Below are 24,206 nucleotides of genomic sequence, written 5' to 3'. Positions count from 1 at the left end.
AATCAAAGGGGATTTCCTTCGCTGAGAAGGAGGAGAAAGAGGGAGGAAAGGACGCGGTTACAGGCTTACAGCTTACAGGAAGAGAGAGAAAGTAGATGTTGCATCACTCAACCAATCAGAATGCTCCTTTGTGATGACATGGCATCATTATATTTTGTTATCGTTTCAGGTGGGCTTTGGATTGAATTAATGTTAGCACTAGTTTTGTGTCCGTGTAAAACCCGGTTGTTTATTAAATTTAAAGATATATTTTAATCTATATGTCAAATTTTAAAACATAACAATGATACAAAATTAGTTAAGAATTGACGTGTTTTTGTGACGATTTAAACTTGTAGACATGTAATGACAAATAATAATAATATTGGTGAAATTTTTTTTTTGGACCTTGTCTGAAATGACTCGTGACCCAACCTGATTGACAGGTCTACACACAAATAAAATTATATTAGATTGTGAAGTATATTATTTTAATTGATTTGAATATATTATAAACCATGAATGTGGTACATTTTGAACTAATTCCTTCGCTCCAAAAAAATATTATGATACAAAAAATAAATTTATATGATAATTTATGACAGTTATAATCTAATTTTTTTTTAATAAAATTATAATTCAATTTGTACATATGAAATATTGGTACTTTATCAAAAATAAAACTCTAAATTAACAATTTTATCCTAAAATTCTATCCAAATTTGATTGAAAATAAAATTCTAAACTACCTTTTTTATCCTTACAAATTGAATTCTATATAATTTTATCCTACGTGGCACGACACTTGGCGAAAAGTTGGAACGCCAAGTGTCGTTGTCTCGTCGTCTGCTAAAAGTTTAGCTTTATATATTAGTTATATGATAGGCCCAAAGCGTTACTCCGTATTACAAATAGTTTTACTACATAATAAAATATTTTGCAAATAAGTTAAGAGGATAAAGGCCATCGGTAATAATTTTCCGCAAATTTTCCTATGGTTTCACACTATAAAAATGAACATTTATTGGAAACAAAATTATCATTTACTAGAACAGAAATGAACATTTAGTTATTTGAAGAAATTTCTGGAAATTGGATTTCTCTCTCGTGGCGATCTCAGAATCGCGCGGAGATTATCGGTGCGACGGTGATGACAATAGCAATGGCGGCGGATTATTGCGATTTGTTCACCAGAGAGATAGTGCAACTGGTGCTTGATGGTGCGAGTATTAACGCTTCTATTTCTTCTTCAATGGCGGAAGAAGCGGAGGATTCGAAGAAAATCTCTAGTGGAGAAGGCGGTGATGATGAAAAAAAACGTTGATGGCGCTAAGAATAATGATAGTGAAAGGAATAATTTTGAGAATGTTCATGGTGAAGGTGAAGGTGAAGCTAAGGCCGTTAATGGTGGTGCAGCTCACGATTTTGAAATCGCGATTTAGTACTCATATTGGTAAAATATGTTAGTTAGAAAATGAACATTTATTTAATACGAATGAACATTATACTGAATGAAAATGAACATTTAATTACTAAGAAATACAAAATTATTGTAAAATAAGTTAGTTAAAAAATATTCATTTTTATTGTGATAAATGTTCATTTTTGATTGAGGACTAGCCAACTCTAGCTAGTCTCAAGACCAGCTATTAACAATCGATCCCCACTAAGTGGGGACGTCGGGTTGAGTTAGTAGTAATCAGGTTTAGGTTAAAATCTCACGAGTCATGAGGTAGATACTCCATACTCGAACATAAAGAAATAATACAGAACTCCGTAATCAACAGAAAAGAGATGTTGTTGATTACGATTAATAAAAACAGAGTTACATTTTAAATAGAGACAGACACATAACGGATATCAAACTTAAACCGTAATTCCAATTAATGAACAGTCCGTACAAACTAATCCTGGTAAGTGCGGCATTCTTCAGTTTCAGGATGTTCCTGACAAAAACTCTCAAGAGGATCACCGGAATGCATCAATTGAAGACGAAGATGAGATTTAGCGGCGCTGATTTCTTCAACTTCATCCCACGCCACTTTACAGCCGTCGGATGTTTTGTCTTGGCTACAAACCTCTTCAGCTTCTCGAACCTTCTTCTGGATCATCTCTGTTAGCTCTTTCTCTCTCCTCCGAGTCCCTTCGAATTTTATCAGCTTTTTCTCGTCTTCTTCTTCTTCGACTCCTCCTGATGATGATTTTGCAATTCTGAGATCTGATCTTCTTGTAATTGGGGAAATTGCTACAGATTTCCATGGTTTTGGGTGGACAAATGATGCTTTTGGAATCCCAATTCCTACGCTCACACACGCCATGTTCATGGTTTCTGATGATCAGATCAACTTGTTTCTCTCTCTTACTTTACTAAGTTTGGTGTATAAAGTAAGCTAAACTATAACATAAATGTGATTCTTTCGATTTTTCCTTTTTAAAGATTAAATTTTTTTTCAAGAAGAATAATGTGAATTTGTGATAATGGGTCCTCTAGGCTCCTTAGCATTCATTGTTACTTGTTAGCAACAATGGAGGAATGGGTCACCCCTACTAAGGGTTTGTTCTCTTCCGTTGAAATTCAGTTCAGTTCAGCTCAGTTCAGTTCAGCTCAGTTCAGCTCTTAATTTATGTCTATTAATATTGCTAATGATATAAAGTCAAATTTCATTCTTTTAAGCTCTTATTACGACGACGACGACAACAATAATAATAATAGTAATAATAATAATAATAATAATAATAATAATAATAATCAATAAGTAATAAATAATAATAATAATAATAATAATAATAATCAATAAATAATCATATCATATAATATAACTAATATATAAAGCTAAACTTTTAGTCAGGCGACGAGATAGCGACACTTGACGTTCCAACTTTTCGCCAAGTGTCACGCCACGTAGGGTAGACTTATATAGAATTCAATTTGTATGATAAAAAAAATTAATTTAGAATTCTATTTTCAATCAAATTTGGATATAATTTTAGGATAAAATTATTAATTTAGAGTTTTATTTTCGATAAAGTACCAATATTTCATATGTACAAATTAAATTATAATTTTATAAAAAAAAAATTATTACACTCATAAATTATCATATAAATTATTTTTTTTTGTATCATAGTATTTTTTTTGCAGCGAAAGAATTAGCTCATAATGCACCACATCCATTATTTATAATATATTCTAATCAATTAACTAGAGTCATTTCGGACAGGGTCATTATTTTAGGTTACAGGTCAAGAAATGTTTTTCACCAATGTTATTATTAGTCATTACATGTCTACTATATAGTTTAAATCATCACAAAAACACATCAATTCCTAACTAATTTTATATCAATGATATGTTTTAAAATTTGACATATAGATAAAAAATTTATCTTAAAATTCAATAAACAACCCGGGCATCGCTAATAATAATAATAACATTAAAGAGAGTGGGTTAGGGTGTTGGACTGTTGGGTCGTTGCCTCTGTTAGCTTTTCGTGTTTTTTTCTTTTTTTTTTTTTTCTAAATATTTTTTTAAAAAAATTTGTTTAAATTGGTTAGATACATGTAAGTGTTTTGTGTTCTTTTGTCATAATACTATTTTATTTTTAAATTAAATAGTATATGTGTTTAAAATGTTTAGAGGTTTCAAGTTTTTAATATATTTTCCATAAATTTTATAATTATATAGTATATTTTTCGTAAATATTTTAATATGTACATTTGTATATACACATATGTATAGTAATAAATAATCAAAGATCACTAATCCGTAGTTAAAAATCACTAATTAATAAGTTCAGTTCAGTTCAGTCTAGTTCAGCTCAGTCTAGTTCAGCTCAGTTCAGTTCAGTTCAGTCCAATTCAGCTGAGTTCAGTCAATCAGAACAAGCCCTAAAGGTGTTGTTCCATTTTTAGGTTTGAGTCATTTTTCATTTTACATTACTTGGGTTGGTTTTATATTTGAAGTTCAAATGCCAAACAATATTTGAGTTAAGTATAAAATTAGGGTCTAACCTTTTTCATTTTTTCACCTTTTGAGACCTCCCACCTTTTTTTTCACTTTTTGGGATCTCTAGTTAACTTTCTGGTCACACCGAAGGAAAAGTGAGTCCCTTAATTGACTATTTGACACAAAAAGTTAGTCCCTCATTAACTTTTCACAAAATAAACTAATAAAGTCATCCATTTATAAATAATCATCAGCCATATCCCAAAAAAAAAAGTATATTCCAAATATTGTTGTAACTAGCCATCACTACAACAAATAATCACTTGTGCCACGAATTATGCCACGAGAAAAAACGAATTTAAGAAGAAATTATAAAATTTATACCACGGGAAAATGTGGCAAACTTTATATTTGTGCCACGAATAGTGTTTTTCCCATGGCAAACTTTACATTTGTGCCACGAGTAACTCTTCTCCCGTGGCAAACTTTACATATGTGCCATGAATAGTTTTTCCCGTTACTTTCTTTTTCTCATCATCCAAACTTAATTTTTCAATCTAGGGTTTTATCTTAATTAGTTACTCATTAAAAAAAAAAAAAAATCAAATTGATTAGATTCTAATTTAGAAATATGTAGTCGTTCGTAGTACTCCGTATATTATACACCGTACAATTCAATTTACTAAATTCTTCAAATTTCCAACTTCAAAATTCTCCCGGTTCATATTAGCGTAACTGCAAAATCTCACAAGTCAAATGACACTTTCGGCTACAATTTTGTCGATCGGCTAAAAATTCTCACTCCATCATTGGTAAGTTTGATCTTAATTCAGTTTGTTTACATGAATTTGGTCGCACTTAGCGTTTTGTTTGGTAGTTTTTGTATCTTGCCCCATTTCTTTTTATTATTTGTATTGTTATTTGAAATTTTAATTTGGAATAAAAATTGTTTAATTCGTAGCAAAATTTAATGACTGCTCTTGTTAAAAATTAAGATTTAAATTTGTGAAATTGCGATTGTCTGATTTTAATAGTATGCTTTCACGAATTTTATTAATCTATTTGTAGTTGTAATTTGAAATTATGATTAAAATTAACCTGCACAAGCATTTATGAGGGGACTAACATTTTAGAGGGGATTTATTTTCTTTCCAATCATTTTTAGGGGACTAACTTATTTAACTCAAGGGACTAACTTTTTGACCGGATTCTACCCATGAGGTCCCAAAAGGTTAAAAAAAAAAGGGAGGTCCCAAAAGGTGAAAAAATAAAAAGGTTAGACCCTAGTTTTATACTTAACTCAACAATATTTCATGATACAAGAAGGCGTTTGGATTTTTAAACAATTTTTAATACTGATTATTTAAGTCTAGATTAATTAACATTTAAAATAGAGGTTATGGGTCCCGGTAAGAATATGGATGAACAAGGAGATTCAATTTAGTTTAAGTTTGATGATCAACTTTAGATGGTCCATGTTCACAGGATGTTTGAATTCAGGTTAATTTTCAATATAGTATATGTAAGTTTGAGTCAATTATTACTTAATATTTTAGACCAAGATTGTTCAAATGTAAAGCTTGATCTATATATAGTCTTTGAGTTGTTAGGTTATGATAAGATTGAGGGCCTGTTCTCATACGTTTATTTTCAATTCAGCTCAGCTCAGCTCACTTGAGTTCAGTTCAATTCAATTCAGTTCAGGTCCTAATTTCCTTCTCTTATAAAATATTCATTTCAGTTCAGTTCAGCTCAATTCAGTTCAGTTCAATTTAGTTCAGCTGAGTTCAGTCTATGAGAACAGACCCTGAGTTTTGGAATGCAAATATATCTATACTATATATTAAAAGACGTTCCTAATAATCAAGAATACACGGCACATGTCACCCTCCATTCCACCAATAAGATGCCACATCATCCAATTAAAAACCAACAATATGCCACGTCACCCAGCTAGAAATATAATTGGTACACGTCAATTAAAAAATGTTTATAACAAGAATTGACCCGAGGTCAATTGAAGAATAAATAAAAAATCATACCATCTTTGCTATCTAGTAATGTTGTTTATTTATTCTTCTTAAATATAGTTGATGTAGACCATAAGAATGTATTTATTTGTAATTTTACAGTTTATATTTGTTAAGTATTACGAAGTACTCTGTACTAGTATATATTAACTAGAACACAAAATATTTTCTTAGATTCAATCTAAATTAAAAAGATGTATTTAAGATTATTTTATACAACAAAAATAAAATTCATCTACATAAAATGTAACACATGAAAACTATAATACAATAATTATTAAAAGTATCAATCCGGGGCATGAAAGTATTAATTTCAAAGTATGTTTTCATCTACTTAAAATATGTTTTCTGAAAGTATTATTTTTCAATTAGATTTGACTCAAGATACAAAACTACAAAGCTCAACTTTTTCCCAATTTTTGTTAAAAAGGTACATGGATGTTACTAATTCGTTAATCATTCTATGTCATGAAAGACTATTACCACAACTACATGGAATTTTAAATATTCCTAATCTCAAGGAAAGACTAAGGCATTGTTCTCTTCACCTTATTTTTTGAATTGAAAAATTTGTACAAAATGGAATTGTTTTGGTGACTTAAAAATTTACTTAACTAAAAGTAATTTTAATGAACTATTATTATTGATTCTCTATAGATAGATGAAAGAAAAGGAGAAAAAAATAAAACTGAAATAAAAATAAATAAATAAATAAATAGACTCCAGAGTAATACTACATCTGGTCCAAATTACTCGCAACTTTGGAATATTTTATATCTCACAAATATTACCTCAAAGTTGCGAGTAATTTGAACCAGAGGTAATAGTAAAAACGTTTGAGCTAAAAACACAACTTCTTTTCCCCTTGTGAATAGGATTTCCTAATGAATACTTTTTCCTTAAAACTTCTTAGAGAAGCTAAAACATAGCTTCTTAAAGAAGCTATAACAATAGCTTCTCGTAGAAGCTATACCAAAATAGCCAACTAAACACCTAAGGAGGCGATGGTTGGCGGCAGGGATGAGAAACCAAAGGGAATGTCTTAAAAGATGGAGAAGAGGTTGCGATGGAGAGACTAAGAAAAGACAGTGAAGGTCAGACAAGTGGGGAGATTCTGAGTTTTTAGAGAGAGATATACCGTATTCATGTCTTTTTAGAGTAAAGATCAATTCTTTTTCAAACGCATACTTGTATAATTTTTTTTTATTTTTTATTTTTCGCACAATAAGCAAAACTGATAAAATAAGCAATAAAACTCATAAATAAGATAGAGACACTAGGTTCAGATCGGGTCATTTTCGACTTAAAAATGTCTAATCGTTGCAAATAATATGTAACGGATGATGTAAATAAAAAAAAAAATAAAAATGGAGGTCCAAAGGTGAAAGGCCCATATAAACAACGATGCCTTCCAAGTCCCAACGGATCAATTGGATTAGAGAATTTGAATTGCAAAAAGTCCGCTTCTTTTATTTTCTCTCTCCTCTTCTTCCTCTGTTTGTTTACTAGGTTTCGGTGTGATTGCTTTTCTTTCTTGCTCACCTCTTTCATACTCTCCCATCACACTCTCTCTCCTTTCTCTGTAAAATTCTAATGGCGACCCAAGATCACCATGAAATTATGGACCCAGAATCCCAATTTCTGATGGAAATGCGCTTGAAATCGAAACGACCCCATCAATCTGAAGAAGATGAACAAGATGATGATGAATTTGAATGGGATAATTATAAGGAAAATGTTCGCCCTTTAAAACGAGGTCGTAATATCAAAATCTTGAATGAATCCCTAAAATCTCACTCTAATATTCCCCTCAAACATTCTCTTCTACTTAATCGAAGGTATTTTCATTATCATTTGATTTTTCATACTTGATTCTACAATTTTACTTATTATAGTTTCTAATTTAGGAAATTGATTGCTGCCATTGATGAGTATGAAGGTGATGACCCACTTCAACCTTGGCTTCAGTGAGTACTCCTTCTATTTCAAAACCCTAGCTTTTGTTGTCAAATTGTGAAATTGGATAATTGATATACAATAATGTATGATTCAGGTGTATTAAGTGGGTCCAAGAAGCGTTTCCGGCTGCCGGATACTCTTCTGGTTTACTTGTTATATACGAGCAGTGTGTTCGAACATTTTGGCATGATGATCGCTATCGTGATGATCTTCGTTATCTTAGTGTCTGGCTTGAATATGTATGTACTTTTAATCAATTCGACCGAGTTATAGTTGCTAAGAGTTGTCTGAATTTGATTGTAGTACTAAATAATTTTGTTGTGATTGGATTTTTCAGGCTGAAAATTGTGAGGATGCTGAAGTGATTTACAGATTTTTGGATGCTAATAACATTGGTCAATCTCATTCTGTATACTATATATCTTATGCTTTGTATATGGAATCCAAACATAAGATCAAAACTGCTAATGAAGTCTTCAATCGAGGCGTTTCGATGTGAGCCCTCTTATGCCTCAAGCTTTATACATTATACTCATTTTTGCATACTAGCTTAGTTGGTATTCCACTACTAGCTTCATTGTTATTCTTGTACAAGAGGATCATCAACGGAACACGTAGATTTTCGAGCTAACTTCCATTAAGAACTTGATTTCTTATGCTTATTTCTTATGGGATGGCGGATTGTTTTGACTGCAGTTGATTAATCATACTTCAAATGCATTTTGGATGCTGCCTCATATTGTTTGTGATAAGAGGAAACTTTTATTGTTTTGCTGTTGAACTTGGGCTGCACAACTTTAAACAAAGTGGTCAGATATGATGATATAAATAACCCTTCAATTGTTTTCCTTGATACAATTGACTTTTATGTGAGGTTGTTAGGTGCTAAATAGTGTGTTAGTCTTAAAAGGAGTTGTGGTATTTGGCTTATATTATGGTGTTGGATATCATGCTTGGAACATGTAGTCATATATTACATCCTAGAGTTCAAACACATTTAGTTCTTGATTCTTTTGCTGTGACTGATATCATGACACTAAGCAGAAATAAGATAAAGAGGGTGGTGGTTGTTTGGGGGAGATCAGGTGGGGTTATAAACATGATAATATAGACCATGTATGCAAGGAATATACTACATCGGATCACCTAGTGTTCCAACACCTATACTTCAATGAACAACTGTTACAGCCGCGGAGAATTTCCCACATCTGAAGGTATCATTCAGCTAATGTTTGGGGGTCATCGGGTGGGGGTTATAAGCATGATTATATAGACCGTTTATGCAAGAGATATACTACATCGGATCACCCAGTGTCCCAGCACCTATACTTCAATGAACAACTATTACAACTGTGGAGAATTTCCCACATCTGAAGATATCATTCAGCTAATGACAAAGTTTGAGGCTGCTCATTTGACTCAGATTTGTGTTGTTTGTTATGAGATTTGTATCAGGTGTAATTTATTACCTTGAGTATTGCTTGAGAAATTTAAGAGAAAGATTACATGTTTAACTAACCATATGGCTACTAACATAAGAAGTTCGGTTAGAGTTGTTTTGCAAACTCGAGCACGTGCAACAGGATTGCCTTTTGCTTCACTATATAAACCCATTTGGATTTTAACCATTAGTATATCTGAAGCTTCTGCATGCATGTTCCCTGTAGATGAATGATTAATGGATAAGACTATAAGAGACATTCTGATTCAGTTTTGTTCCCTATGCATAGAAATGCTCAGCCACATGAAAAGTTGGAAGCAGCTTACAGAAAATTTCTTGCTCGCTCAATGGGGAGATCTAAAGCTTCCACCGATGTATGGATTTTTACACTGTCAGATTATGATAGCTTGTCATTTTTACGTAATGTTTATGTAAATTAGTCCTATCCTCCACTCTTTCAGGAACATGTAACAGAGGATGGTCTATCAAATCGAAGCTTTGGGACTGTGCTGTCCAATGGAGAAAATAGTAAGCTTTTCAGCTGATCATAATAGAAGTGCCATCATTTATTTTTGCCCTCCCTTCCTTTCTTTGCTAAAAGATGTCCTTTGTAATTCAGGAAGATACCAAGCAGGAGCTGCAGAGAATGCCCGGAAAAGTGCCAAGGGAAATAAGTAAGCAAAGTTAATTGATATATGGCGAGTCAGTATGGTCTGCTGATATAACTTAAGTGTGGTAAATTTACTGGTTGAACTAACTTGTATTCTTATGATTTTAGGGGTGATGGATTATCTTTTGCTGTCTATAAGGATACAAACGTTGAGAATAGCTCCAGTCATCGGGTAGATATATCAAAAGTTGGTACGAAACAGTGGGATAGTCTTGCCACTCATAAAGATAGAAACAAAGAAAACAAAGCAATCCCTGCAAAGTGGACATCATATAAGGTAAAATTATTGGACTTGCAGTTAATATCTCAATTTCATAAAACCTGGATAGATGCAGTAGCAAGATCTAACAATCTACCATTCACAGGTTATGCAGGGGCCCGGCAGTAGACTTGGAAGAGTTGCCACTCCTGCCATTGAGGTGTTTGTTGATGAGGAATGTTCTGAGTAAGTATTATGAATAAATAAGTTTGTTAGTAAAGTAAATGGAGCTCATGTAAATTTTACCGAATAATTTCTCTATAGGAGCTGTTGTGTTATCACCATTAATACCTCAGACATAAACATATTGCTGCTTGTAACATGATCGAATGTATCATTTTTAAATCATAAAGTTCATTATCTTGTTTAGAAAATTTATATTACACTGTAGGTTGGTTGCATGATCAGTAACTTGAAACTCCCAGAAGTTCTCTATTTTACAGTATGCTGTGGTTGCATGAGAAACCTGTAACTCCGCCTGGCAGCTTAATTTTTAGCATCTTCTATCTCGTGCAGATTGCAACAAACTAATGATTCTCAAAACATTACAAATTCCCAATTGAAGGACAGAGATGAAGTTAACCTCAAAAGGTATGTTTTCTTAAACTGCTATTGAAGTATGTTTGATTTGGCATTCCAAATTGATCATAACAGAAATGCTGTCTTGCAGAGAAACTGAATTACTCAAGGAAAACCCGCTTCGCAACTTTCCTGCTAGCAGTTTCCCTCGATGACTCAAGTCCTACACTATTTCAGTATGCTCTCAATCTTTGGAGAATCTGGAGAAGGGAACAACAATTTTCCTAGAGCACTTCCATTTTTAAGGGTGAAATCTTGTATCTTTCCTCTTTGTATAACACATGTCTACATCATACGACATAAACCATCTCTATTGTTTGTTGTTTAAAATTCAAATAATGTTGTAATGTGCATCAAATACAGTTTGTACCAAGGCTTTGTACTTTGTCTTTCTTTTTTATCGAGAAAATCACAAGGATACTGATTGGGTTTGAAAAGCCGCGAAATCTATACTGTTGTTACCTGTTTGCAAAACAACCTTGGAATGCAAGATTGTAAGTCATTCACCTTAGGTATAAGGTGAAGAAAAACAAGGCCTTATAACTTTATAAATAGATTAGGTAATGAAGTATTATCTACTCATCCAAAGATGTTCATTAGTTATTGACTTTAGTTTCACAATTACACTTATACCTTGATTAAGTTTAAATCCAACCACAAAATTCAAACATATTTTTGGGTTAAATTTTAAATATAGTCAACATCTTTTAATTTTTTCTAAAAAATGTTGATTGCAGTTATACATACGGTTAAAACTTATCCACAGTCGACCTCTTAACTTTGAACCTAACCTAAATAAAAAATATATATATATGTATCATCTAACCCAATGATTGGGTAATTTTTTTTTATTATTATTTTTATTCTTATTGAGTACAGATACAGATAAAACTTAATCTTAGTTAGCCTCTTAATTTTCAACCTAACCTAAGTCAAAAACTAAGTATGTATCATCTAACCCATGATTGGGTATTTGTTTTTTTTTTTTTTTTTCTTTTTTCTTTTTTGATCGGGTAATGTTAGTTGAGTATTGTCAGGTCTTGAGTTATTATATAAGATTAAAAATTATATGGAGTATGTATAATTCAAGACCCAAGCTTCCCTTAGTTAAATTTTATTTTTCAATTTTTCATTCATTTGTTTGCAAAAGTGAATATGAAATATGATATAATGACATACATAGTTTAGTAGCAAGACATCTAATTTCAAAACTTGAGGTTTTTTTTAGCAATGAACGATGAAGAGTGCTAAGCAGCAACTACACTTCATTTGGAGCACCTTTTTTTTTTCTTTTTTTTTTGCCTTTATTTTAATCATCCCTATAATTACTCCTCATCACCTGATCACCTTTTCCTTTATTGTATTGAACTTATTTAAGTGCTTGTTTGGATTAAAAAAATGTGAAAAGTGAAATCAATACGCTGGTTATTCGTTTAGTTGACAAAAAATGAAGTAAAAATTCACAAGAGTTTAAACTTATCACAAGGAAAATAAATTACCAAGCACCCGCAATTACAATAATCATGCAAATCTCATATTCAAATGTCGCCAAAAAAACAGTACAACTTAGCCATATTATTGGGAATCGACTAAGGGAGATTACTTCTTATCAATATTGTTGCCAACCAAACAACTTAACAAAGCTACTCGGGTTTTCCAATGATTTCTCAAAAACCTTGCTTTCATAAATTTCTACTTGTAGTTTTTTTTTTCCCTTAATTGTGTCAATCATCAATTAAAATATAAAGTAATTGCTTGAAATGATTGCTTGCTTGAGTTTTTTTTTTTAGAAATTCTACCAACAAATGTAGTGCAATAAGTTCTGATTTGTTTTTGTTTGAACAACCGAACTACACCAAGTCCATTTTGTTGCGTGCCTAGGAAAGTTGTCTCCCACACAGTCTAAGTGATCAAACTAAATTTGCATTTTCTTCAATAAGTCAATTAGGCATGTTCTCATTTAATGAACTCAGCTGAACTGAACTGAATTGAGCTGAACTGAACATAACTGAGCTGAACTGAACTGAAATGAAATGAATATTTTTTAAGAGAAGGAAATTAGGAGCTGACTGAACTGAACTGAACTGAGCTGAACTGAACTGAATTTCAACGTAAGAGAACAGACTCTTAGAGTTGCTCAACTGATAGCAGGCTTGAAACTACTTCCGCTCCTTTTCAAATCCTTATCTATTTTCCATTTCAACACAATACTATAGTAGATCTCCATTTTCCATGTAGAAAAATAAAAGACCCCCATTAAGATAGCCCATTAAGGCATTAACTAATACAAACTATAATCGCAAATTCTCCATCTATTTACGTCACCTCTCACAAGGTCCCATGAATCTTGATTCTTCCACCCACGACCCCCCCCCCCCCTAATTGATAAAGGCATGTAACATTTTGTATTCTCTTTGTCCCTATATTTTTACCTCATTTGACTTTACGCGGTATCCAAAACATGTGTTAAAACATTTATGTCTCAAGTTTCCTATGTGTAAAAATTATAAAGGGTTGAAAAAAATTATAATGAGATGAACCAAACAAGAACCCACGTCACCATATTTTCTTTTATATAGCAAGAATTTACGATCAAAGTTATCAAAGTCTGACCCTCATTTTGATAATGGGGCAACACAAATATGGAGTGAGGGAGTAACTATTGACACTAGTAATAATAAATGTTAAGATTATTAGTGTGTGTGACAACTGACAAGACTCCATATATTCATAGTTATGGCTCTAGTAATCCAACCATATACTCGCACTACTCCTCCTAAACCTTTGATTGAATTTTCTGGAAATGTAAATCATCATCTAAAGCTTCAACCCAGTATTTCATGGCGTCGTCAACCTAAAGCTTCATGGCAAGAGGTTAGCCGTTAAACACCTTTTCAAAATTCAAATTCATTCAACATTTTCACTATTAATTGTATATTTGATTAATTTTGCAGGTTGCAGGTGTATTGGTTTTCTCAGCAATTCCTTTTACGGCAGTCAAAGCCTTTGCCAACAGTCCTTTTGCTGTTACTCTCCAGAAACGTCTTTTACACCAGAAATTATCTGCTGCCGAAGAATCTATTCAGCGCAATAGGCTTGCTCAATTGGCGCGCAATCGCAGGTTTTATGCTTCTCTTTCTTATATTTGGCGCCAATTTTGTTGATTGATTTTGCTCGAATTTTGTTGATTGATTTTGCTCGAATTTTGTTGATTGATTGTGCAATTTAGGGTTTAGATATCATTCAATTTGTTACTCTACTTATTTATTAGGGTTTATGCTTGTATAATCTAATGTAGTACTAGTTTGATACAAATAGCATTAAACTTAATGCTTGATTTGTGAAATTAATTTCCTTTTTGATGGTTGAACTAAGGTTTTGTAATATATGCAGTCGTTGGTATGGAGGAGAACGACCGCGATGGCTTGGTCCAATACCTTTTGAATATCCGTCGTATCTAACTGGACAACTTCCTGGAGATTATGGTTTTGATCTTGCTGGTCTTGGGAAGGATCCTGATGCTTTGTTAAGATATTACAAGTATTGTTCTTTGCTTTTTTTTTATTTTTTTTTATTTTTTTATTATTATTATTGAAATTACCTGTTTGTTTTATCTTACTATATGTGCTAGTTGGTAATATTGGTATGCAATGTTTGCCTATCTCTCGGATTGTCGGTTGTGTTATTTTGTAGTAATATACAAGTGATCCATATGTCTGTTTTTGTTGTTAGGTATTGGTAGAGTAATAATTAAAGCGTAGAATCTTAAGTTGTATATGCGCTATTTTAGATACTTTGTGCATCTATGTATATGCTTGTGTTTCTACCCTATCAGACTTAATTTTGGTGTTATCGATACAAAGTCATAATGGTAACAAAAATTATATGTAACATCATAGACTTGTACAGTCATTACCTTTGTGCCAAGGTTACGACCACATCCTCTCTAAGATAGGGAGACAAACAACATAATCTTTCTCTGATAATCTCTAATCATTTAAGCCACCTCCAATAGTCATTGTATGCCATTGACCACTTGACCAACTTAGCCTAACCATCTCTAATCATGTATGTTGTTGTCATGTGCAGCTTTGAGATACTCCATGCTCGCTGGGCTATGCTTGGGGCTCTTGGTGCTCTGATTCCAGAAATACTGGATCTTAGTGGAGCTTCTCACTTTGCTGAACCTGTCTGGTGGAGAGTTGGTTACTCAAAACTTATGGCAAGTCTCTTGATCCACAAGCATCACTTAAGTTTCATTTTGAGTATCATATATTTATATTTATCTAAAGAGAAACCAAGGAATCATTAATTGGATTTTCCCTTAAAATATAGAGCAGTGCTTATAGGACACTTCATAATATACTACATACTCCTTTCTGCCAGAGGCCCAAGACTAAGATATGTTTCAAATTTGAGCAAAATAACAAATTGTATGTGTGAAATTATCATGTACTGTTAGTCTGCTACACCCTTTTTTGTTTCACAGTTGAGAACTGAAAGGAAAATTATAGCCTCAAATATGATACAAAGACTGTCAATATATCATGTTGTGTGATTCAACAGTGCAGTGTATTAAAATTAGTGAATGCCTTCATAGTTTAAAACAAGGCGAATTAAGTATCTACCGTTTTCGATGTTTGTCTTGAAAGCACAAAATTAAGGTGACAATTTTTTATTCTACCGAAGGAAGCACCCCCTTTCCTGTGGGGAGGTTGGAAACAAAATTGCCTGAAATATCTTTTTTGACACGATCAATTTAGGACCTTATTATGTAATATGCTGTGATAGTAAAGCACAAGAATAAATCTGTTTTAGACTTGTGGTTGTTACTTGTTTGTAACTATCCTCTTAAGATAGGAAGAAAACCTAAATATGTGGGTTGCTGGTACATGAAAAGCCTCTTGGATTTAGGGTGTTGAGAATTTTGTTGGAGACTAAAGAGGCAGAATTATGATTTGGGGTGCATTGCTTTTAAGATTCATGCAGTAAGTCGTGGACTACTGTCATACTGTGGCATCTACCATTGTCTGAAACTGCAATATCCTCTAGTGAACCTTTCTGAACGTAAAAAGAAAATACTCATTGATGAGGGGTGAGTTTGGCTTCCTATAGACAGCAGTACCATGGTGGGGCATCATTTGGTGTAGTGCGGTGATAGGGAATCCAAACTGAGTCCATAGAATACCTTTGGTGTGGACTGAAGTAGGAACACATGGGCTTATAATGCTCTGTTAGCCAATGAAGCTACAACTTGGCATGGGTTTCGATGCCCTTGACACGTTTCAAGGGGAATGTTATTGTATGTGAACTAGATAGTGTGGGACTTGTGTCTTATCAATACAGTTTTTCAAGTGTGTTGTATGTTGGAGGATGCATGGGATTATTGAGATATTGCTAGGGAGCACTAACAATGGCAGCAAATAAGAAGAAAATGATGATTATATTGATAAGATGAGAATTACAATAAATCAAATGAAAATTCCACTTTCGTGAGGTGGATTCTCTCCGAATGTGAGCTTTTGAGAAACTTACTCTCTCCCAATAACAAACCACACAATAATCAACATATCCTCTTTCCTCCTAATGAGACCTACTTATAGTAAATCCTTTCTAACGAACCTCTAGCTTATTCCCCTAGTTACTACTAATAGACCATGACTAAGATACCCTTCCCCTAAATACTTATTACTTGCACTACCCGTCGCCCAAACTTTCGCCTTGTCCTAAATGTGGATAGTAGTCGACACTTGATTCCCGGCAATGGCATAAGGCTCCTTATCAGTGAGGTTTTGTTCATTCTCCAATGGTAGACTGTTAGAGCTATGGAAAAACTATTCTGGTACCATATTGCACTACAAGGTTTGGGAGACGTCCGAATGCTTTTAGAACTTTCTAGGGCTATTCTCGTATGACAGCTGGATGCCTAGAATTTTCTTTGGTTCCCCTTTAATTTTTATCTTGACTCTACCACCTAACTACCCCTTCACTTACCTTTGTCTTTTTTTTTCCTACATGTCCCCCAACCTATTTTCCTCCCTTTTCAACTATTATAGTTAGTTTTAGTGTAGAATTAAGTCCATTTTTAAAAAAAAAAAAAAAAAAAAAAAGTATACAAGAATATAAAATTTCTAAAAATTATTTATAAAAATACATAAAACTTAAAATTAAAATTAAAAATATTATTGCGCGACAATCGCAATGAAGTCCATGAACATATGATCAACGCATCAATTCCGTTACCGAATTACTGTGACTGTTTCCGCGATTGCGACCGAACCGCATTTTCGAACCATGACTTGCATTTGGAGAGCACCTAAAGCATCCATACCATTGATGGCATGAGGTGATTGCTGCTGGTTTATTGTGCAGATATCTTGGGAAGATGTCCAGTTGAATAGTGTGAAGGATAATTAGATGTTTTTGTAGTGAAACAAGTTGGTGAGACAATAGGAAATATGGCTGTGGGGGTGAAGGGGAGTCTAGAATTGCGGTTGGTGTCATTAAGGGGTGTGGTTATGTTGCTCAAGGACACAAATACTTGTGTAGGTGTTAAGACTGTCATTATTATCACGGAGTAGAATTTTGTGGGTACTTGAGGTGTAATGAATTATACAACCATACAAGCGAGTAACATAGGAAAAGGTGTTAAGACTTTGTTGCTTTTATAACGGAGTAGAATTATATGGATAATTGGATACTTGAAGTGAAATGAAATGTACAACAATACAAGCATGTAACATAGGAAAAGGTGTTGAGACTTTGTCATTTTTTTCACAGAGTAGAATTATATGGGTACTTGAGGTGAAATTAATTGGACAACAATGCAAGCGAGTAACATAGGGTGCATGTGTCATGATGGAGAAGGGAGGATTTTTGGTGAGGAAGGTGATGGAGAAGGGAGGATTTTTGGTGAGGAAGGATGAAGTTGCTTGGCCTAAGCATTTGACAAGAGATTGCAGGGAAGTAATGGGGGTAGAGTTCTGGTTCATGCTTTGTAAACTTGTTATACTGCTGAACCACCAACATTCAAAACTATTTCTTTTTCTAAATATTATAGACTTGAAACTGGCAATACAAAAGGGGAACTTAAATGATTGATCCCGACCCAATTCATCATCTTCTCTGAGCAAGGATGACCCCCCCACCTCCCACCCCCACAAAACCCAAGTGAATGTTGAAAGTCTTGAAACCATTCATGTCAATGCCCCTGCTGGCCTGTACAAATATGGTTTTTACTTGTGTACTGTAAACTTTGAGTTGTTACTCGCTCATTTATAAGATAGTGCACATTTCCAACTTTTTGCCTTTGTTAATGCACTAAATTGTCCTTTCGGCTGCTGCTGCTGAATAATTTTGTGAAATTCTTCAGGGAGAGACACTTGACTATCTTGGCATTCCAGGACTCCACTTAGCAGGCAGTCAAGGAGTAATTGTAATAGCGATATGCCAAGTCCTTCTCATGGTAACTTTTCTCAGTATGCCTTTGGTTTCTTCATTCCTTATAACCGGTCTTTCAATAACTTTATTGATGTTGAATCTTCTCTTCTATGTATTTTGAGGAGAATTAAGGCATCTATGTTGCAGTACTTTGGTTAATTACTGTCACCCCATCCTTAACGCTGTATTTAAACATGGTTCTCAAGAGGATGATGCACACCTAGTGTGAGAATCCACCCTAGTTTTCCATTATGAATATTTTTTTTATATCATGGTTCTTAAGAGGGTGATGCACACCTAATGTTATAACCCACCCTATCTTTCCATATTGAATACTTCTTCTTTTTGCTTTATAGGCCTTGAGTCATGCTTGTTAATTCTTCCTGTGTGCCGGCCTTTCAGTATGGCTGAACTCATGTTAATTCCATTATGACGTTTCTGCAGTTTAAGTTTACCTAGGAATATAAAATATCTTGTAATTAATCCTTTGTGGGGGATAATTATGCATACTTAAAATCGAAGCTTCACATCTGTAGCATTCTAGTTGTAGCTGTTGACCCTGTTGTAATTAATCCTGCATTGATTTCATGGTTGCCTCCACCTCTTAAGGAGTTAAGGATATGGTCTCCAGAGCTCATTTGAGCTTGGATAAGCAAGTCTCATTTAGTGTACTTCTAACCATAAAAATAAAATATATGAAAATGCTTAAATTATAATCAACAGTTTGATACCAAAATTTAAGTTTTCTGCGTTTGAAAAGGGGGAAGTTCCCAAGATATCTCGGAGTCGGGAATTACCTCGTTGAATTCTGATAGTACCCCCAGTTTTTCTTGTATAGACTATTGTTGCGTTAATATGAGTGGAATATGGGAATGGGCCATTGTCACAGAAAACTCCTGTCTATAATTTTAAACACAAGTACAAAGGCAAGTTGACTAGAGCTGTTTCTATATCCAATTATTGTAATGTCATCATGTTGGGCATTTTGATTTTTCGTTAAGCTGGCTGTATTTTGTTTATCTAGTAGTAAAAGTTCATCTGCTCTAGTTTCTTGATGGTTCACCATTTGCAATTTCTGTTCTGTATCTCCGCCCCCTCTTTGACTTCCTATTCAATGCCAATTGTTAATGTTCGCTTTTTGTTTGTAATGTAATATTATGTTTGTAACCTTTTTTGTGAAGGTCGGACCAGAGTATGCACGATATTGTGGAATTGAAGCCTTGGAACCCTTGGGAATTTTCTTACCTGGTGATATAAATTATCCAGGAGGAGTACTTTTCGACCCCTTAAATCTAAGTAAAGATCCTGTTGCTTTTGAGGAGCTTAAAGTGAAAGAGATGAAGAATGGCCGATTGGCGATGTTTGCTTGGTTAGGCTTCTTTATTCAAGCGGCTGTAACTGGTAAAGGACCTATAGAGAACCTTGTTGAGCACATCTCCGATCCACTGCACAATAACCTGATCTCGCTGTATATGTAATGTTTGGCGTCTGTATAGTGTAATTTTTGTATGTACATGTAAATCACATACTTCCTATCTCAAGAAACAAGGGACCAATTGTTTTCTGCTACAGTACAGGCTGCTGAGTTGTTCAACGTATGTGTTGAATTTTTGCTTGATTGAGCAAAGAAAGATGATTGTCCTTTTAGCAGAAGCCTGGGTCATACAACCTATTGATTTGGTTTGGCTGAGTAAGACTGGATTTGGGAGTCGTGTTCGTGCAAAAGATGCACAAGCTTGCTGCTATTTGCGAAGTTGGGGAGTTAATTTTCATCACACCTGTTCTTTGAGCTCGTCATAACTATGGGTGGCATGAAGCACGAGTTAATTTGATGTGTATCAAGGGGCAGAAGAATTAAAATAGCTTGTTCGTGAGCAATTCAAAGTGTGAATATATCATCATAGCTTATGTTTGAGCTACCCTCAGCAAGTTAGCATGTACAATTTGTATTGTCAATACATTATACATAGAACGACACATATTGGAGATGATTATTTTAGAAGTATTCAGAGTTGCATATAAACTCTGCATATTTTGAATCAAGGATTTGAATTTTAATCGAATATTAAAAAATACATTTCTATACAGCTGATGCATCAAGGACCGTCTTTGGTGCTGAGTACATCAGAGAATCATGTAACCAACCGCTAACCGTGATAATCAGGCTTGTGTTAGAAGGAGAGCTTATTTCTGAAACTTGAGTATGAAGATTATGTGGTGGGCGTGCCATCATATTATCCGAATTGCATAACGTATACACAGGAAATGTCAAATAAGATGATGTATAATGGGCATTTTATGATGACAGTTGTTTACTTTTATTTTCTCTCACTGCTGTACTTTGTGTTTTAAGGGTTTACCATTAACGAGTACGAAATCAAAATAATGTCAAGGGACACGAAAATGCAGAGAAAAGATGCTTCTGCATTCATCAATGACAACGAAAGGTGTGATAGATAGCACATGTATGTGTGTATGTGTGTGCCAAATCAAGGACAATTTCATCCAATGCAATCACAGCTATTTTTTTTTCTACTTCCTTATCGCTCTTGTACTTGCTTCTTATTGTTGCTAACTAAATGTATGGCTAATAACTAATTGTATTTGATTGCTTGCAACCATGACAATTGATCACCTTTTTAAATTTTTCTTCCTTGAATTAGGCGATAAGTCCAATAGTTTGGTAACTAATAGGGTCTAACAATACCTGGAAAGACCGAAAATTGATAAAGGTACCAAGTACTTTGTAATTAATAACATGTTTTTTTTTTTTTTTTGACACGAATTAATAACATGTTTTAAGAGACTTTAATGCCCTTAAAAAGATAAGTCGGGCCCTATCACTATGTTTGGTGGTCAAATTTTGCAAAACTTTGAAAAGTATCGGTTTCAATAGTTACTACTCCCTTCATTTCATAACAATTAGAACACTTTGTCTTTTGCACTATTTCATATGCTGATATGGTTACCTTGATTAAACCTTTTTTTTTTTGTGCAATTAATTAAACATTTTATCAATACATAAAAACATAAGTTGTCAGGTAAATTATTGTTGGATTAGTCTTTAAGTATATTTTCATTATATTAATCTTGTATACTTATTAATAAAACAAATATTAATGGTCAAAATTGTACATTATAAAATAAAGAATGTATTACATTTTTTTTTTATTTTTTTTTTAATAAATGGCTAGAGAGTAGAGACATTAAGTGAAGAGCAACAATTGAACCACTTTGCCAATTTTTGTAAATTACATATTGGATTTTTTTTTTATCAAAGTTACCCACATATTTGCTTTATATCACTTGAAATTTTAAATTAATAACACGTAATATAGCTTGTCACGTTTGGTGAGCTCTTTTAGTTTGGTTTTATGTTACAAATTTAGTTGTTAACAGACATTTATGAGGAAAAATATATAAACAAATATTTTTAAGGTTATAAAGGTATGCACATTACTCTTAAGATTTCAAATACTTTAAATGTAGTAAAAAAGACAATTAAGGCACCTTAAAAAAAATATTTTGTAAAATAATCTAAGTTCGGTAGAAATAATTTCAATTCAGTTCAGTAAAAATAATTTTGGTATAGTAAAATTAATTTTAATTCAGTAAAAATTAATACACATTTAAGAAAAAAAATATAACAAGGAATCAACAAAAATAACTTCAGTTCAGCATAAATTATTTCAGTTCAGTAAAATTAATTTCAATTTTGAAAAAAAATAATAAGTTCATTAAATAAATTTCAGTTCAACAAAATTAGGATAAAGTGAACAACACCTAACATTAATGAGTGCAAATAAGGGTATGTTCTGATTTACTAAACTGAGTTGGATATTTTATGACAGAAGGAAATTAGAAACTGAACTGAACTGAAATTAAGCCGAAGAGAACATACCCTAAGTAAATAAATATTTTGAAGGGTGTAATTGTCCAAACGCTATTCATAATAGTTTTCTCAATTTTTTTTTTTAAATGTAGGGATATATGCATGACATACAAAGTACTACCTTTGATTTTTTTATTTGACATGTTGCTTTTATCACGCTTGTGAATGCACAATTTTTAATATCTCTAATTTTCAACATTGTAAAAGTATAAAAAGAAGATATTGATAAAATCTACACTAAGATCGATGATACAAACAAGATTTGATTTTGATTTACCATAGATATAAATCACAAAAACGAGTCAAATTGTAGTTTGCGAATATAGTAAAACTCGATGTGCCAACAAAAAAATGGAGGAAGTATTACTTAATTACTTTATAGCTCTATGAACTCTATATACTACCTCCGTTACATATTAGTTGCAACTTTGGGTAATATTTGTGTGAGAGAAAATATTCCAAAGTTGCAACTAATTTATAACGGAGGAATTAAAAAAAATGTTAATGTGAGAGAAAGAAATTGTACTCCCTCCGCTTCATAATAATCGCAACACTAGGTGTTGCACAAAGTTTTAGAAAAGTTATAGGGTGAGACTAAAATGTGAATTTTATAATATAAAGTATTGTTAGAGGAGACATATTTAATTATTAGTAGGAGAAAGAAATACAATAATAAAAAAGTAATGTAAGCAAAGTTGGTAGGAGAGAGAAATAATAAAGTAGTATTGGGTCACTACTGTCTAGATCAGAAATGCCTTCAGTTATTCTCTAAGGAATTTTGATTTCTCCGTATTATGAAATACAGAGTAAGGGTCTGTTCTCATTGACTGAACTGAACTGAATATTTTATAAGAGAAGGAAATTAGGAGCTGAACTGAACTGAACTGAGCTGAGCTGAACTAAACTAAACTGAATTTCAACGTAAGAGAACATACCCTAAATGTAAAAAAAAAAAAAAAAAAAAAAAAAAAAGTGTTGCGATTATTACAACATAAACCGAGCTGTACTGAAGAGGTAAAAGATAAGGTGTCCATTATGAAGAATGATAGTAGACTCGGAGAATCATACATGTATTGATCTGATTCCGGACGATTAATCAAGTAGGTGTTGGAAGTCCGTACAAAACAATTACATGAAATTAGAAATTGACATTTGACAAGGTGTTGCGTGGGCCCCATTACAAATGTCAAGTATCCAGGACCACTTTTGGGCTTTTTCTCCTCCAATTAAATTCACTTTGGTACAACTTTTTTTATATGGATAAAAGTACACTACCAGTTTTTTTTTTTATTTTTTATTTTATTTTTTTTTGTCTTTTATTTTATTTTTTACTATTGACAACTATATTTGTACGGTTCTACTTCATATTCTTATCAACAACTAAGCAAATCTTAGAGACTTAGACGTTCGTTTGGTTGACAAGGAAAATTATGTACTCCGTAAGAAGGTGTAATTTATAAGAACTTATTTTTGTAATGAAATTTCTATGAATTTCTCAAATTAATTAGGTTGTAAATATAAAAAATTAAAATTCTTATGAGGATCTGTGAACATTTACTGAGCTGAGCTAAGCTGAACTGAATTAAACTGATCAGAGCTAAACTGAACTAAATAGAGTTGAAATGAATATTTTATGAGAGAAAGAAATTAGGAGTTGAACTGAACTGAACTGATTGGAGTTAAATTGAACTAAAGTAAAATGAAATTAAGCTGAAATGATCAGACCCTAAATTTTCATTGGCTAATGAGCTTTGGTAATTTACATAATTTTTCATTATTTTATCGGTCAAACAAATACTAAGTCTTACAGTCAATTTGTATTTCAATATGAGATCAAATTTATGCACTTTAAATTGAGAATTTTCAGTGAACATAATTCGTTAATTTGAGTCAAGTTGACCTATATAAAATTCTGATTCAATAAGACCCATCTTATATCATCTATGGATTACTCCATAATACGAGTACAAGTATATCTAACAAAGGAAAATATCTCTAAAAAAAAAAAAAA

General features: G+C 32.8%; 2 protein-coding genes across 3 annotated transcripts; both read left to right on the top strand.

Moving 5' to 3' along the window:
* Positions 1-7,402: 7,402 nt before the first annotated feature.
* Positions 7,403-11,309, top strand: LOC145640742 (mitotic spindle checkpoint protein BUBR1-like). The gene is made up of 11 exons (XM_081691975.1): positions 7,403-7,793; positions 7,863-7,922; positions 8,009-8,153; positions 8,252-8,409; positions 9,645-9,729; positions 9,817-9,883; positions 9,975-10,029; positions 10,134-10,302; positions 10,391-10,470; positions 10,801-10,875; positions 10,955-11,309. Exons 1-11 carry the CDS (start codon positions 7,549-7,551, stop codon positions 11,016-11,018), a joined length of 1,203 nt encoding a protein of 400 aa, XP_081548101.1. The 5' UTR covers positions 7,403-7,548; the 3' UTR covers positions 11,019-11,309.
* A 2,171-nt stretch (positions 11,310-13,480) lies between these two features.
* LOC145638745 (chlorophyll a-b binding protein 7, chloroplastic-like) lies at positions 13,481-20,401 on the top strand. 2 transcript variants are annotated; one of them, XM_081689745.1, is made up of 6 exons: positions 13,481-13,737; positions 13,818-13,984; positions 14,239-14,403; positions 14,953-15,085; positions 18,236-18,328; positions 19,485-20,401. In XM_081689745.1, exons 1-6 carry the CDS (start codon positions 13,600-13,602, stop codon positions 19,779-19,781), a joined length of 993 nt encoding a protein of 330 aa, XP_081545871.1. In that variant the 5' UTR covers positions 13,481-13,599; the 3' UTR covers positions 19,782-20,401. The 2 variants fall into 2 exon arrangements, with proteins under 2 accessions (XP_081545871.1, XP_081545872.1); XM_081689746.1 differs by having other exon boundaries at positions 13,485-13,737; positions 14,257-14,403; positions 19,485-20,399.
* Positions 20,402-24,206: the final 3,805 nt, after the last annotated feature.

Source organism: Chenopodium album, chromosome 7, assembly GCF_948465745.1.
Source record: "Chenopodium album chromosome 7, dcCheAlbu1.1, whole genome shotgun sequence".
Lineage (NCBI taxonomy): Eukaryota > Viridiplantae > Streptophyta > Magnoliopsida > Caryophyllales > Amaranthaceae > Chenopodium > Chenopodium album.
The sequence above is the reverse complement of the archived record's forward strand: the minus strand, read 5'-3'. Positions and strand labels throughout refer to the sequence as shown.

Excerpts from the sequence above, each read along its gene's own strand:
- LOC145640742 (XM_081691975.1), top strand. The coding sequence starts at position 7,549 with ATGGCGACCCAAGATCACCATGAAATTATGGACCCAGAATCCCAATTT. Across the intron at positions 7,923-8,008 it reads CCACTTCAACCTTGGCTTCA|GTGTATTAAGTGGGTCCAAG; the intron begins GTGAGTACTCCT and ends TGTATGATTCAG. Across the intron at positions 8,410-9,644 it reads TTCAATCGAGGCGTTTCGAT|AAATGCTCAGCCACATGAAA; the intron begins GTGAGCCCTCTT and ends CCCTATGCATAG.
- LOC145638745 (XM_081689745.1), top strand. The coding sequence starts at position 13,600 with ATGGCTCTAGTAATCCAACCATATACTCGCACTACTCCTCCTAAACCT. Across the intron at positions 14,404-14,952 it reads GCTTTGTTAAGATATTACAA|CTTTGAGATACTCCATGCTC; the intron begins GTATTGTTCTTT and ends TGTCATGTGCAG. Across the intron at positions 18,329-19,484 it reads TATGCCAAGTCCTTCTCATG|GTCGGACCAGAGTATGCACG; the intron begins GTAACTTTTCTC and ends TTTTTTGTGAAG.